Source organism: Bubalus bubalis, chromosome 18 (genome assembly GCF_019923935.1).
Source record: "Bubalus bubalis isolate 160015118507 breed Murrah chromosome 18, NDDB_SH_1, whole genome shotgun sequence".
NCBI lineage: Eukaryota > Metazoa > Chordata > Mammalia > Artiodactyla > Bovidae > Bubalus > Bubalus bubalis.
Genome location: NC_059174.1, coordinates 65639152 through 65655715, shown reverse-complemented (window position 1 = coordinate 65655715; position 16564 = coordinate 65639152). Strand labels below are relative to the sequence as shown.

Below are 16564 nucleotides of genomic sequence, written 5' to 3'. Positions count from 1 at the left end.
CCTGGTACATCCCCACCCCATCTTGGTGGTAGAACTGGGAGGGACGAGTACGGCTAGGGATGCCATCAGGTCTACCCCTGGTACATCCCCACCCTGTCTCGGTGGTAGAACCGGGAGGGACGAGTACGGCTAGGGATGCCATCAGGTCTACCCCTGGTACATCCCCACCCTGTCTCGGTGGTAGAACTGGGAGGGACGAGTACGGCTAGGGATGCCATCAGGTCTACCCCTGGTACATCCCCACCCTGTCTCGGTGGTAGAACCGGGAGGGATGAGTAGGTCACCTGCGTCGGTAAGGGACAGACTAAATCCGACCAGGGAAGGAAAGCTTTGGTGTAAAGTCTGTCTACACCCCCATCTAGAGTAGGGAGGGATGCCTCCAGTAGAAAGATGGCACTGGTCGCTTTTTTTCTCTCTTACAGATGGGAGCTAACAACTCCAGACCCCTCTCTCCTTGGGGACCCCTAGACTTATTATCAACCTGCCTAGGAAATGACTCTCTCAAAGGTAGACAGTTATCACACACAGGGATTACACACACACGCGCCCAAGCAGGCCTGGGGTGATGTGTGCCTTACGGTGCTGGAAACACCGAGCAGACGGGCTGAGAACTTCCTGCCCCCGTGGCTGCCACCCCTCCTGCCAGCGGGGTGTCTGAGAGGAACTGCTGAAGCTAAAGGCGGCAGCAGCCTTTATGTTCCAACCGACACATGGTCCTGGCTGAGCACCACTCAGCCCAAAGCCTCCAGTCTGGGGTTGGCTCTCCCCAAACACGCCTCCACTAATGTTTTGTTCTTGACGTGAAGCACTGTTTGTAGACCAGAGACACAGTGACAACCACATAACAAGTTTCACTGAACTGACATTGACCTTGTAAAAGAGTAGTTTCCAACATTTTATCAAAGGGCCCACAACCAGCAGATCTGGATCTATATGTGGATCAACAACTTCCTTCCCTGGAGCCCTGTGACAGCAAGAGCAAAAAGTCAAGGCTGCTGTCTGTAGACACACCAGGAATCCCAGCCAGGTCATGAAAGCTGAATCCCAGTATGACGGGATCTTCTTTCAGGCCCAGGGTGACGGCCAGGAGGTGAACATGCCCAGAAAGGCTCTGAGGATCCAAGGAACCTGTAGGCTATTTGCTGACAGTGACCTTGGACACTGGGAACAGGCTTGAAATTCCTGAGAAACTGCCTGCCTCCCCCCAAAACCACGTTTCCGGCACATCCGTGGATTCCTCTTCAGAACCAGCTCAAGCCTCAAATGTGCCAGGCCCCCCTGCTCCACAGGACTCCTCTCCGTGCTCCTGTGCCCACTCATTCTGCCCAGCAGCCCCTGCAGAACGTACGGCCACTCTCAAACTTACCTCCACGTTCTCAGTTTCAGAGAGCTCAGCTTCTGAGCTGATTCTAGAAGCAGCTTCTTCTGGCCAGCACTGGAGGCTGCAGAACTTTCCCCAGAAACAAGGAGCCCAGCTGATTCCTGTCCCCAGTCACACAGGGATCTTCTACCCACCACTCCATTCTTCAGGCAAGCTCTGGGCCCAGAGGTACACCTGACATCCAGGCCAGAGGTCCACCCACAGAGCCCTTCAGTCTTCCCCCCGACGTCTGAAGCTCCAGTGCCAACCTTGACTGGAGCTGGCCTTTGCCATCCTGCTGTCCCCGCTGAGGCAGACAACAATCAGGGACCTCCAGAGAAACAGCGCCCTCTATTCATGAGCCCAGTTTGGTTCTCAGTCCTTCCACACACACAGATCAGAGCCCACAGATTAAGGGTGGTGTACACAAAAAGGTCTTTATTAGACATTCCAGAACCACGTGAGACAGTCAGTCCCAGGGCTGGATAAATCCACGACAGGAACCAAACGTGGCGTCCACAGAGTCCATAAAGAAGGCTAACCTTCCCTGAAAGCCCCTGCAGACACTGCTCAGCTACTCTCGGCCAGAGCTAGGTCATGTCCACACCTGAACCGGCTGTGGGGAGGGAATAAGACCTCATATAGAATCCAGCGCACATGACTCTCCCTTATGGAGGAGAGAACGGCTTCCGGGAGCACACAGAGTCACTGATGCACACCACGGGAGCTGTCAGCTCGGAGGGGTGGGACGGCTCCCGTCACAGGAACTGGCAATGGCCCAACACTGCCAACAGCGGCCTGGCCGGAGCGCAGCGCACCTGCCCCAGTCGGTGTGGGCGGCGGGCGGCGGGTTCCGCTTGCAAACGGCCCCTCTCCCCAGCCTCCCTTCTGGACTGAGAACTTGAGCATGCACCAGCCGCGGCTGATGGCTTCCTGCCTGCCGGCCGGCCCCCTATGGCCTTCCCGCAGCGTGGACCTTCCTGTGCTGGAGGAGGGTCGAGCCGTGTTTGAAGGTGCGACCGCACTCGGAGCACTCGTGGGCCCGCTCCTCGGTGTGGAAGCGCTGGTGGCGGTTGCGGTAGGACCTGGTAGTGAAGGTCTTCCCGCACAGGCCACACTCGTAGGGTCGCTCGCCGGTGTGGACCTTCCGGTGCTGGTACAGCCCCGAGCGGGTCACGTAGGCCTTCCCGCACTCGCCGCAGCCGTAAGGCCTCTCTCCCGTGTGCACCCTCTGGTGCAGGATGAAGCTGTGGTTGTATTTGAAGAGCTTCCCGCACTGCCGGCACTCGTACGGCCTTTCTCCGATGTGCACCTTCCGGTGCCGAATGAGGGTGGACAGCACGCTAAATGCCTTCCCGCATTCACCGCACTGGTACGGCCGCTCTCCGGTGTGGATTCTCTGGTGCAGGACGAGTGCGTCCTTGCGGTTGAACGTCTTCCCGCACTCGGCACACTTGAAAGGCTTGATGCCAGTGTGAACCTTCTGATGCTTCCTCAGTTTAGAGGGGTAACTGAAGGCCCTGCCACACTCATTGCACACGTGGGGCATCTCTCCAGGGCGAGCGTTCCAGTGAGGAACCAGGGTTGAGTTCTCCGTGGGGCTGCTTCCACCTGCTGGGCCCCTGATGGGCCTCTCTCTGGCCTGAGCGACGAGGTGGTCGAGGAGCGTGAAGGCCTGGAGGAAGGCCCGCCCACAGTCACTGCACCGGAAGGGCGTCTGCGCCGCATGGCCGCCCTGCTGCCGCGGGCCAGCGGAGCCGGGTGGGCAGGCCTCGCTGCACTCGGGGCTCCCGCGGGGCGCTCCCTCTCTGCAGGCAGCCTGGGGTTGGAAGAAGCCTAAAGTGGCAGGGAAGACCTGTCCAGACGTCCCACACAGACAGGGCTTCTCTGACAGGCGGACTCGGCAGCTCTCTCCAAGCTCGAGAGGGGTGTCCTCATCCCGCAGTCTACACAGACAACCTGGGACGGAAGAGGCGGGCACTGAGAGTGGGCCTGCAAGGGAGGAGGCACCTTCAGCACCGGTGCCTGTGGCACATGCCCACGGAGGTGTCCACAGACTTGCAGGAGGTAGCAGGGAAAGGTTCGGATGAGGAGGGGCTGGCCCAGGGGAACAGGGCTCTGCCTGACCCCAGAACAGGGAAACTGCGACAGGGACGAGGAGACAGAGACAGGAGCACTGCAGGGAGGGGGTCACGGTCTTCAAGTCATGCTCTGCCGAGGGCTTCAGCTAGGCCAGTGATGCTGATGACACCAAGCTCTGTGGAGAGGATGGCTGCCCCAGTGTAAAGATGACTGACAGAGCAGCCAGTGTTCATGGATTACTGAAGGACGTGTGCATCTCAAGTCACACGCAGAGTAGGTCGCAGCGGACAGCTCTGCAGTGGCACAGAGAAGAGGGAACGACAAGACAGAGGCCAGAGAGGTGGGTCATCCAGAGCCTCGGTAGAGACTGCAAGACCACACGGTGAGTCCAGAAGAGGGGCAAGGTGGGAGTAAGTTGTGGTCACTGGCCCCAGCACCCAAATGCCAGTGCACACAGATACCCATCACTGAAACCAAGGCCTCCCCTAGCCCCAGTCACTGAGTCTGGAACCCTTCCTGGCCTCTGCTCTGCTGACCACACTGTCCACCATGTTGGGCACCCAGGCCTCTTCCTCACCCTCCATTTGGGCAACCTTGGGGGACCTTGAAGGTGCAAAGCCTAAGAGGGAGAAGAGTAATAACATGCCAGCCCAAATCAAGGCTGACCCACCCTACAAAAACAGAGGAAGCTTGTGTCACCATGGCAACCATGAAGGATATCAAGTATTAGAACATGGGACTCTACATTTTTTTTAAAAATTGTCAGAGGCAACTGAATGTTCATTTATTTTTTATTTATTTTTTAAATTGAAATATAGTTGATTTACAGTACTGTATTAGTTTCTAGTGTACAGCAAAGTGATTCACTTATATATGTGTGCATATATATTTTTCAGATTATTTTCCATTATAGGTTATTAGAAGATACTGAACATAGTTCCCTGTGCTGTACAGCAGCTCCTTGTTGGAACCTCTTCTGTACATTTAAAAATGTGTTAAGAAGGTAAATATCACGGTTTGTTTTACCACAATTTTCTAGAAAAGAACCCCCTGTGAGGCAAAACTGACAATAATTAAAGAAAGAATTAAGACAATAATATTTACAGACTTCAATTTCTAACTTTCATAAATGGATAGGACCACTAGGCAGAAAATGAAGAAGGATATAATACTTGATTAACGCTAAAACTCAACTAGACCTCTAAGACTTCTATAGAACATGCTACTTAACAGAATACATATTCTCTTCCATTCTGACATGCACATGGAACATTCTCCAAAAGAGACCATTTGCTAGGACATAAAACAAGCCTCAGTAGACTTCAGAGTAGAAAGCAACAACAGAAAAAAAAAAAAATTGGGAAATTCACAAATATTTTAGAATTCTTTCTCATCATGGTTTATTACAAGATATGAATATACTTCCCTATGCTATACAATAGGACTTTGTTGTTTATCCATTCTATATATAATAATCTGCATCTGCTAGTCACAAACTCCAGTCCACCCCTCTCCTGCTCCTTGCCCCATCCCCTGGCAACCAAAACTCAGTTCTCCATGTCTGTGAATCTGGAAAACTCACAAATTTATGGAAATTAAAGTACTCCTAAATCACCACAAGGAAAATTATAAAACACTTTGAGATAAATGAAAGAGAACACAACATACCAAAAGTTATGGGGAAAAGTCTTGCTTAAAAGGAAAATTATAGCAACACCTCTGAGCTGCCTTATTCACAACACCTCTGACACCAAATCCATGGGGGGCTTTCCATACCATTTCTCCAACTCCAACTGGGTGTTCAAGGATTCAATTCAATTCTGACACCAGATACGTGGAATTAGCACCAGATCCCATAGGTTACAGGCTTGGTCTCACAAGACTGCCCCTACCTCAGGCATCAATTGAAGTCCCTTGCCTCCCATACTTCTGATAGCTGTAAATCTGGGATTCTCACAATTATTGATTCCTCTTCAGGTTCAATAAGTTGCTAGAACAGATCAGATAACTCAGGAAAAGAATTTACTTACTATTACCAATTTATTTTAAAGGCTATAACTCAGGAACAGCCAGTGGAAGAAATGAAAAGGGCAGGGTATGCCAGGGGTGGAGACTGAGGATGCAGAGGGTAAGAAGGATCCATGCCCTTGGTGGCACCATTCTCCTAGCATCTCAGATGTGTCCACTAACCCAGAAGCTCTCTGAACTGGTCATTTTGGAGTTTGTATGGATGTTTCCTCACATAGGCATGACTGATTGAATCACTGGCCATTGATGATTGGCCCAAACTCCAGCCCCTCCCCCAAAAGTCAGGGTAGGGAAGTGAGAGGAGGAGGCTGGGCGTAACTGAAAATCCAACCTTCCAATCATCCCCCGATATTTCTGGTGACCAGCCCCTATTCTGAGACTATCCAGGGGTCCCCAGCAACTGTCAACGTTCATCAGCATACAGAAGCATCTCATCACTCCAGAGACTCCAAAAGTTTTAGGAGCTGCATGCCAAAGAATTGGGAACAAAGACAAAATACATATTTCTTATATTGTCACAACATACATAGTAAAAAAGATCTCTATACGTATAACTCAGTCACTCTGCTGTACCCCTGAAACACTGTAAATCAACTGCATTTCAATTATAAAATGAATTTTTAAAAAAAGACCTTCAACCAATATCCTAACTTTATACTTCAAAGAACAAAAAGAAGAAAAAAACCCAAAAGTAGAAGAAGGAAGACAATTAAAAAAAAAGAAACTGACTGAAGAAGAAATAGAATAGCTGAACAGACTTAAAAAAAAAAAAACTTCCCCACAGAAAAAATCAAAAAAAGCTAGGCCGAGATGGTGTCACAGGTTAATATTAACACAGAAATAAGGATTAATGCCGATATTTCAGAAACTGTTCATAAAACAGAAAAGAAGGGAACATTTCCCAGTTCATCCATTGAAGCCAAAATTATCCTCATACTCAATCCAAATAAAGATACAAGAAAAGAAAACTGTACCACTGATAACTCTTATAAATATAGAAAATCAATTACTATAATACACCACATTAATAGAATAGAGGACAAAAATCACATGATCATTTCAATAGATATAGAAAAGCACTGCACAAAATATAACAACTTTTCACAATAAATGCACTCAACAAGAGAACTTCCTCACCTGAATAGGGCATATGTAATAAACTTATAGCTAACATCATACTTATTAGTGAAAGACTGATGAGTGCTTTTCCTATAAGAACTAGAACAAGAAAAGACGTCTACTCTTACAATTTATATCCAATAGCCAAGTTGGTTAGGCAAAGGAAGAAGTAAAAATATCTCTATTCACAGATGTCCTGACATTATATATATAGAAAACACCAAACAATCCACTGAAAGATCTATTAGAACTAATAAATGAGTTTAGCAAGGTTGCAGAGTACAAGATCTGTATAGGAAGATCAATTACATTATGTAAAATCTAAAATGAAATTAAGAAAAAAATTCCATTTAAAAGAGCATAAAGAAAAAGATAAAAAGGAGGGGGGGAAGAGCATCAAAATGAATAAAATACTTAGAAATAAATTTAGCCTTGTATATTAAAAACACTGTTTAAAAAATTAGAGCTAGTGGGTTTCCATGGTGGCTCAGTGGTAAAGAATCCATCTTCCAATGCAGGAGACACAGGTTCAATCTCTGGTCCAGGAAGATCCCACATACTATGGGGCAACTAAGCTCCTGAGCCACAACTACTGAGCCTGTGCTCTAGAGCCTGGGAGCTGAAATTACTGAGCTTACTTGCTGCAACTACTGAAGCCCATGTGCCCTACAGCCCACGCTCTGCGACCAAAGAAGCCACCTCAATGAGAAGCCTGCATATGACAAGAAAGAGTAGCCCCACTGCTGCGACTGAAGAAAGCTCACCCGCAGCAACCAAGACCCAGCACGGTGCAAAATAAATACATAAAATTATTTTTAAAAAATATATGGAGCTAAATAAACAGAAATACCTTCATGTTTATGGGTTGAAAGATATTAAAGATGGCAGTCCTGGAATTTTCTGGAGGTCCAGTGGTTAGGACTCCACGCTTTCCCTGCCAAGGGCGCGGCTTCAATCCCTGATGGGTAACTAAAAGCCCACAAACCACTCAAAGCAGCAAAAGAAAAAAAAAAAAAAAGGTGGCTATCCTGCCCGAACTGATCTACTGATTTCAATTCATGGTTGACATCTGGCCCAGGGAGGGCCCTATAAAATTTCTTTTGGAGGAGGCAGACAAAACTCAGAGCACAGAGGGGCCAAAGCTTCAGCAAAGTCACACAGTCAGAAAGAGGCAGATCTGGGATTTGTTGGGCAAACTATAAACATCTGAACCCCAAGCCCTACTCCAGGAGCCTGTGGGGCAACAGGTGTCAAAGCTGCCAACAGGGCTGCTCAGAGAGGGGGGGGGGGGGGAAGGGCACACAGACTCTGTGGGCTTTAGGATAAATAGAACTTCCCATGGAGAAAAGGCGGCAGAGGTGGTCAGTCTGTTAGGGAAAAATGTGACTTACCCAGTGAGCCAATGAGTCCAAAGTTCTCCAGCATAACATCACGGTACAGGCTCCTCTGGGTCAAATTAAGGAGACCCCACTCCTCCAGGGAGAAATACACAGCCACATCCTCAAAAGTCACTGGGCCCTGTAATGATGCATTCCACTGAGTCTTAGGGTCAATAATGGGCAGAAAGCCAACCAAAATATGGACAGAGAAACACACCCACGCCCTTGACCCGTGCCTCAGGTCCTGCCACATCCCTCACTGCCGTCATGGTTCCCTGTGAGCCCCCATCACTCACAAGCTCATACCTCTCTCCTCCTAAGACCCCTAGCTCAGAGGATTCCCAGGGCCCCCAATACCATTGGTGCCTCTCTCATCGTGTTGCTATTAAACTCTGCATCCAGCCCACAACAGGCTGCCATCGATGGACGCCTTGAAGCACACAGGTCTATCCTATTTCCTGCCAGTCAATTCCCTGTCTCCCAGGGATCACCATTCGGAAGTAACAAAACCCACGGTACCGTCTCTCTCTCAGGCCTGAGTACCATACTCCAAAGGCCCTCCACTTTGCCCTCCTGCACGCCAGGCACGTAACTCTGTACGGCAGCACGGTACAACCCCACACCCTCAGCACAACCTCACCAGTCCACCCCACTGACAACTCCCGCATGCCACTGTGCACGCTGGTGTCTCCAGGGTGCTACCACGGGGAGCAACTTCAAGCCCATCCTGCCTCGCCCCCCGCCCCGCCACACTTCCAACGGCCCACGGCCAAGGGTACCCCCCGGCTCTGCACAGAAGACCTCCTCACCCTGCAACCCTCTGTCGCCAGGAACCACACCACACACGTAGCTCCCAGATCCCCGTCCCTCCTCCGTCTCTGTCTCTGCACAGACTGTCCCTTCACCTGTCAGAGCCTTCCTCACCTCTCACAGGCCATTCAGAGTCCAGACCTGCTGGGTGGGGATTCGGGTGCTGAGAACCTGGGGCGCACCTCCCACTCACCTGCGCCTCCTTTGCCATCGGAACCGAATGGCGGAAAGTTTCAGCGGGCTCAGCTGAGATCCGTACCCGCCAGCCCGCCCGAGCCCCCGGCCGACTGAAGACCAGGAGCCGCTTCGGGAAGTTCTCGGGGGACAACAGCAAGTCTCAGCAAAAGGGACTCATGGCCGAGGTCACGGTGCGAGCAAAGACGCGGTGATGGTCTCTGCGGTGAGAGCGCTGCCCTCAAAGTGCCTCACAGCGCGGGTCAACGCCGGAAGTCCAGCCCCATTGCCCTCCCCGTGACGCAGGGACCAGCGGAGGCAAAACGGACACCCGACAGCAACGTCCGAAGCCCCGGCCGGCCAGGGCCGCCAGGTGGCACCTCTGTCCGTGTGCCTCCGTTAACTCGACTCCCGGGTCACCCGTGACCCGGTGTGGGGCGCGCGCGAACTACCTGTCGCGTAACTGACGTCACAGACTGCGTCTGTACAGATGTAGCCGATGGCAGCCAGGAGAGGGGCGTTTCCGGGAGAGCTCCGAGGGCGGGCCCGGGACTTTCGGTTGGACATTTGGACCTGGTCGCCGGCGGAGGACACCTTTGTCCCACCCACCTGCCTTTCCCTTATTGGCAAATTTATTTGTTTGTTACAGACCAAAGAGTATAATTATACTGGTTTTGTTGCTTTTTAAAGTAAGAAATATGAATTTACACTTTTTTATACACGTCAGTCATTACAGTGCACTACAGGATAGTTTTGCTCCATGAAAAATCTCCTCGGTTCCATCTATTCACCCCTCTCTCCCTTCCCCTGAGACCACGGCAACCACTATTTCACTCTCTCTAGTTTTACCTTTCCCAAAATGTCATAAAGTTGGAATCATACAGTATGTACCTTTTTCAGCTGACTTTTTCACTTAGGAATACACATTTAAGATTCCTCCATGCCTTTTTGTGGCTCCAGAGCGCAGTTCTTTTTATTGCTAAATAATATTCCATTGTATGAATGCACGAATTTCCTTATTCATTTACCCATGGAAAAGCATCTCAGTTTGACTCCAGTTCTAAGCAATTACGGATAAATTTGCTATAAACATTCCTGTTCCACTGTCTGTGTGGACATATTTTCAATACATTTGTGTAAATACCTAGGCGTGTGGTAGATGGATCACATAATAGGAGTGTATTTAAGTTTATAAGAAACGACCAATTGTCTTCCTAGTTCAGTTCAGTTCAGCTCAGTTGCTCAGTCGTGTCTGACTCTTTGCGACCCCATGAATCACAGCACGCCAGGACTCCCTGTCCATCACCAACTCCCAGAGTTCACTCAAACTCACGTCCATCGAGTCGGTGATGCCATCCAGCCATCTCATCCTCTGTCGTCCCCTTCTCCTCTTGCCCCCAATCCCTCCCAGCATCAGAGTCTTTTCCAATGAGTCAGCTCTTCGCATGAGGTGGTCAAAGTACTGGAGTTTCAGCTTTAGCATCATTCCTTCCAAAGAACACCCAGGACTGATCTCCTTTAGAATGGACTGGTTGGATCTCCATGCAGTCCAAGGGACTCTCAAGAGTCTTCTCCAACACCACAGTTCAAAAGCATCAATTCTTCGGCGCTCAGCTTTCTTCACAGTCCAACTCTCACATCCATACATGACCACTGGAAAAACCATAGCCTTGATTAGATGGACCTTTGTTGGCAAAGTAATGTCTCTGCTTTTCAATATGCTATCTAGGTTGGTCATAACTTTCTTTCCAAGGGCTATATAATTTTGCATTCTAGACAGCAGTAGAGTTCTGGTACCGCTTGTCAGTATTTTGGATTTTAGCCACTCTAATAAATATGTAGTGACATTGTTTAAATTTGAAATTCCATAATGGCATATGATGTTCAGAATATTTTCATCTGCTTCTCTCTGCCATCTGTGTATCTTCTTTGGTGTGATATCCAAATCTCTACTTTTTCCTTTTTTTGGCTGCACCACATGGCATGCGGGAATCTCAGTTCCCAGACCAGGAATCAAACCAATACCCTCTGCAGTGGCAGCACCCAGTCTTAGCCACTGGACCTCCAGGGAAGTCCCCATTGCCCTTTGAAAATTGACATCAGGGCTTCCCTGGGGGTCTGTGCATGCGTGCTAAGTTGCTTCAGTTGCGTCCAACTCTGTGCAGCTGTATGGATTGTAGCCTGCCAGGCTCCTCTGTCTATGGGATTCCCCAGGCAAGAATATAGGGTGGGTTGCCATGTCCTCTTCCAAGGGATCTTCCCAACCGAGGGATTGAACCCGTCTCTCTTATGGGTAAGTGTGGTGTCATCTGCATATCTGAGGTTATTGATATTTCTCCTGGCAATCTTAATTCCAGCTTGTGCTTCATCCAGCCTGGCATTTCGCATGATGTACTCTGCATATAAGCTAAACAAGCAGGGTGACAGTATATAGCCTTGATGTACTCCTTTCCCTATTTGGAACCAGTCTGTTGTCCTATGTCCAGTTCTAACTGTTGCTTCTTGACCTGCATACAGATTTCTCAGGAGGCAGGTCAGGGGGTCTGGTATTCCCATCTCTTTCAGAATTTTCCACAGTTTATTGTGATCCACACAGTCAAAGGCTTTGGCATAGTCAATAAAGCAAAAGTAGATGTTTTTCTGGAACTCTCTTGCTTTCTTGATGATCCAACGGATGTTGGCAATTAGATCTGAGATTCCTCTGCCTTTTCTAAATCCAGCTTGAACGTTTCATGTACTGTTCATGTACTCAGTTCACGTACTCTTGAAGCATGGCTTGGAGAATTTTCAGCACTACTTTGCTAGCATGTGAGATGAGTGTGATTATGTGGTAGTTTGATCATTCTTTGGCATTGCCTTTCTTTGGGATTGGAATGAAAACTGACCTTTTCCAGTCCTGTGGCCACTGCTGAGTTTTCCATATTTGCTAGCATATGAATGTAGCACTTCCACATCATCATCTTTTAGGATTTGAAATACCTCAACTGGAATTCCATCACCTCCACTAGCTTTCTTCATAGTGATGCTTCCTAAGGCCCACTTGACTTCCAATTCCAGGATGTCTGGCTCTAGGTGAATGACCACACCACTGGGGTTACATGGGTCATGAAGATCTTTTTTGCACAGTTCTGTGCATTCTTGCCATCTCTTTTTAATATCTTCTGCTTCTGTTGGTCCATACCATTTCTGTCCCTAATTGTGCCCATCTTTGCATGAAATGTTCCTTTGGTAGCTCTAATTTTCTTGAAGAGATCTATAGTCTTTCCCATTCTACTGTTTTCCTCTATTTTTGCATTGATCACTGAGGAAGGCATTCTTCCTTCCTTTCTTTCTTCCTCTCTTTCTTCCTTCCAGCACATGCTGTAGTCAAGATTGCTGGGAGAAATATCAATAACCTCAGATATGCAGATGACACCACCATTATGGAAGAAAGTGAAGAAAAACTAAAGAGCCTCTTGATGAAAGTGAAAGAGGAGAGTGAAAAAGTTGGCTTAAACCTCAACATTCAGAAAACTAAGATCGTGGTATCTGGTCCCATCACTTTATGGCAAATAGATGGAGAAACAATGGAAACAGTGAGAGACTTTTTTTTTGGGGGGGGGGGGCTCTAAAATCACTGCAGATGGTGACTGAAGCCATGAAATTAAAAGACACTTGTTCCTTGGAGGAAAAGCTATGACCAAGCTAGATAGCATACTAAAAAAGCAGAGACATTACTTTGCCAACAAAGGTCCATCTAGTCAAAGCTATGGTTTTTCCAGTAGTCATGCATGGATGTGAGAGTTGGACTATAAAGAAAGCTGAACGCCGAAGAATTGATGCTTCTGAACTGTGGTGTTGGAGAAGACTCTTGAGAGTCCCTTGGTCTTCAAGGAGATTCAACCAGTCCGTCCTAAAGGAAATCAGTCCTGAATATTCATTGGAAGTACTGATGCTGAAACTGAAGTTCCAATACTTTGGCCACCTGATGCAAAGAACGGACTCATTGGAAGAGACCCTGGTGCTGGGAAAGATTGAAGGCAGGAGGAGAAGGGGACGTCGTCACAGAGGATGAGATGGTTGAATGGCATCACCGATTCGATGGACATGAGTTTGAGCAAGCTCCTGGAGTTGGTGACGGACAGGGAAGCCTGGCATGATGCAGTCCTTGGGGTAGCAAAGAGTCTGACACAACTGAGCTACTGAACTGACTGACTGACTGACTCATGGATCCTGCATTGGCAGGCATGTTCTTTGCCACTAGCGCGACCTGGGAAGCAAAGGTTTAGAATCCACCTTGCAATGCAAGGAACACTGGTTTCATCCCCGGTCCAGGAAGATCCCATGTGCCTCAGAGCAGCTAAGCTCAAGCGCACCGCAATTTCTGAGCCCAGGCACCTACAGCCTTGCTCTGCATCGAGAAGCCACTGCAATGAGAAGCCCACACACAACAACAAAGTGTAGCCCCCGCTTACCACAACTAGAGAAAGCCCATGTGCAGCAATGAAGAACCAACACAGCCGAAAAATAAAATAATCCTTTTTTTTTTTTTTTTTAATTCAGCAGAGGCCCACAGTCCTCTCACAGCCCACGAGTACCTGAGAGCAGGGAGCACAGCCTGTGTGAAGCCAGGCACACCCAAGGCCAAGTGTACCCCACCCCCACCATTCCCCAAGTGAAGAGTGAGTTTCAGAAGGGCAAAGAACAAGGCTATAATGGAAGTAGGATTCACACCCTCATCTCTTCGGCTCCAGAGTTCACATGCATTGCTGAGTTGGTTCCACTGGCTGGGAAGAACAATCCACAGGCTGCTGTTTTAAAGGGTGGATCTCTGCATATGTATGATTTTATTGGTATGAAATGCCCACAATAGTGAATCCATAGAGACAAACAGTAGACATGGTTGCCAGGGATTAAGGGGAAGGAGAAATGGGACATGACTTGAATCAGGATGGGGCTTCTTGAAAATGTTCTGGAATTAGTGGTGATGGTTGCATAACTATATGATCATGTTAACAACAAAATGAATTGTAGACTCTGGGCAAATTGTATGAATGTGTTTAGATTACATTTCAAGAAACCTATTGTGTTTAGATTACATTTCAAGAAACCTATTATTAAAAATAAAAACGAGAAAATTTCTGGAAGATTCCTTGGAAAAGTCCCATATCCAATGTAGAGTTTTTCATGGCCACTAGAGTGGAAATATCCATGCCCAGTGAGCGGCATGCAGCTCTCAGGTCCCTCCTGGCTCGTCTGCCACAGCTTCTGCAGAGACTGAGAGGGCAGAGAAAGCCACAGCTTAGGAGGACATGCCCAGCTGCCCTGCCAAGACGTGCCCCTAAGGGAGACGCTCCCCATCCGAGCCTTCTTTCCCCTTGAGACGGAGGGTTCCAGCACTTCCCAGGTCGGCCAGGGGGTGGGGTTAGGGTTAGGGAGAGCACATCTGAGTCACGCTCTTCCTTTGTAATCTAATCTACCTGTGTTCGCATTAGTCTGCGTTAAAATTTATTAGATTAGCACTAGCTGAGCACCTGGTTCTTGCCTGGAGAATCCCAGGGACGGGGGAGCCTGGGCTGCCGTCTATGAGGTCGCACAGAGTCGGACACGACTGAAGTGACTTAGCAGCAGCAGCAGCTGAGCACCAAGGACCGCAGGGAGGGGACGTGTCTGTCCAGTGCGCTGAGCCTTGCGCTCAGCAGAAGCGCCACCGGTGTGATAACAAACCGGATCACTGTGTCCTCCCGCGGCCCCGCGGCCGGGTGGCCGAAAACGCCCCAGAGGTCGTCATGATAGCTTCGCTTCAGGTTCCCGCCCCTGACTGACTGGGCACAGCCGCCTCCCGCAGGCTCTCCCTCTAGACCGCAGCCTGACCGCTGTGCGCGCGCAGCGCTACCTCGCGAGGGGCCGGGTGCGGGTGAAATCGCCACAGCGACAGCCGCCGCGGGCGCTCCTCTGGTTTTCAGCGCGAGATCGTCTCTGTAACCTCCCACCGGCGCGGGGAGGGTGTGACGCACGCGCAGTCCCACGGAGCAGCGCGGCGAAGGCGGGCCAAGTTGCCAGGGCAACTACGGTCACGCCCCCCAGCCCGGAATGCGGCCTCCGATTGGTCCGCGTTGCCGACACCCCCCTTAGATTTCCCCGCCTCGAACACCGCTGAGGTTCAGTTCAATTCAGTCGTTCAGTCCTGTCCGACTCTTTGCGACCCCAAGGACTGCAGCACGCCAGGCTTCCCTGTCCATCACCAATTCCCGGAGTTTACTCAAACTCAGGTCCATCGAGTCGGTGATGCCATCCAACCATCCTCCGTCGTCCCCTTCTCCTCCTGCCTTCAGTCTTTCCCAGCATCAGGGTCTTTTCCAATGAGGCCCTTCTTCGCATCAGGTGGCTAAAGTATTAGAGCTTCACCTTCAGCATCAGTCCTTCCAATGAATATTCAGTGTTGATCTCCTTTAGGACGGACTGGTTGGATCTCCTTGCAGTCCAATGGGCTCTCAAGAGTCTTCTCCAACACCACAGTTCAAAAGCATCAATTCTTTGGCCCTCAGCTTTCTTTATGGTCCAACTTTCACATCTATACATGACCAACGGAAAAGCCATAGCTTTGACTAGATTGAGCTTTGTTGGCAAACTAATGTCTCTGCTTTTTAATATGCTGTCTTGGTTGGTCACGGTGGCTCAGCTGGTAAAGAATCCGCCTTGCAGTGAGGGAGACCTGGCTTCCATCCCTGGGTTGTGAAGATCCTCTGGAGAAGGGAACAGCTACCCACTCCAGTATTCTGGCCTGGAGAATTCCATGGACTGTACAGTCCATGGGGTCACAAAGCTCTGGAAACAACTGAGCAATTTTCACTTTCACTAGGTTGGTCATTGCCTGGAAAATCCCATGGACGGAGGAGCCTGGTAGGCTGCAGCCCATAGGGTTGCTAGCAGTCGGACTTCACTGAGCAACTTCACTTTCACTTTTCACTTCCATGCATTGGAGAAGGAAATGGCAACCCACTCCAGTGTTCTTGCCTGGAGAATCCCAGGGACGGGGAAGCCTGGTGGGCTGCCGTCTCTGGGGTCGCAAAGAGTCGGACACGACTGAAGCGACTTAGCAGCAGCAGGTTGGTCATAGCTTTTCTGCCAAGGATCAAGCATCTTTTAATTTCATGGCTGCAATCATCATCTGCAGTTATTTTGGAGCCCAGAAAAATAAAGTCTGTCACTATTTCCATTGTGTCCCCATCTATTTGCCATGAAGTGGTGGGACTGGATGCCATGATCTTTGTTTTCTGAATGTTGAGCTTTAAGCCAACTTTTTCCCTCTCCTCTTTCACTTTCATCAAGAGGCTCTTTAGTTCTTCTTCGCTTTCTACCATAAGGGTGGTGTCATCAGCATATCTGAGGTAATTGATATTTCTCCTGGCAATCTGGATTCCAGCTTGTGCTTGTGCTTCATCCAGCTTGGCATTTCTCATAATGTACTCTCCATATAAGTTAAATAAGCAGGGTGACAATATACCAATATTAAATAAGCCTTGAGGTACTCCTTTCCATATTTTGAACCAGTCTGTTCCATGTCCTGTTCTAACTGTTGATTCTTGACCTGCATACAGATTTCTCAGGAGGCAGGTCAGGTGGTCTGGTC

General features: G+C 49.1%; 1 protein-coding gene across 4 annotated transcripts in view; it reads right to left on the bottom strand.

The window, feature by feature from the left end:
* The window catches only part of ZNF584 (zinc finger protein 584), a 31614-nt gene extending 22157 nt beyond the window's left edge, over positions 1–9457 (bottom strand). The window contains exons 1-3 of one of the 4 annotated variants that reach the window (XM_044931823.2): positions 8893–9457; positions 7981–8107; positions 1772–3352 (exon numbers count right to left, since the gene is read on the bottom strand). In XM_044931823.2, coding sequence (XP_044787758.2) covers positions 2313–3352; positions 7981–8014 — 1074 coding nt within the window. In that variant the 5' untranslated portion in view covers positions 8015–8107; positions 8893–9457 and the 3' untranslated portion in view covers positions 1772–2312. Of the gene's footprint in view, positions 1–1771; positions 3353–7980; positions 8111–8892 lie in introns of those variants that run through there. The other 3 variants (XM_006067268.4, XM_006067269.4, XR_006546183.2) reach the window with 3 other exon arrangements.
* Between the last annotated feature and the right edge of the window lie 7107 nt (positions 9458–16564).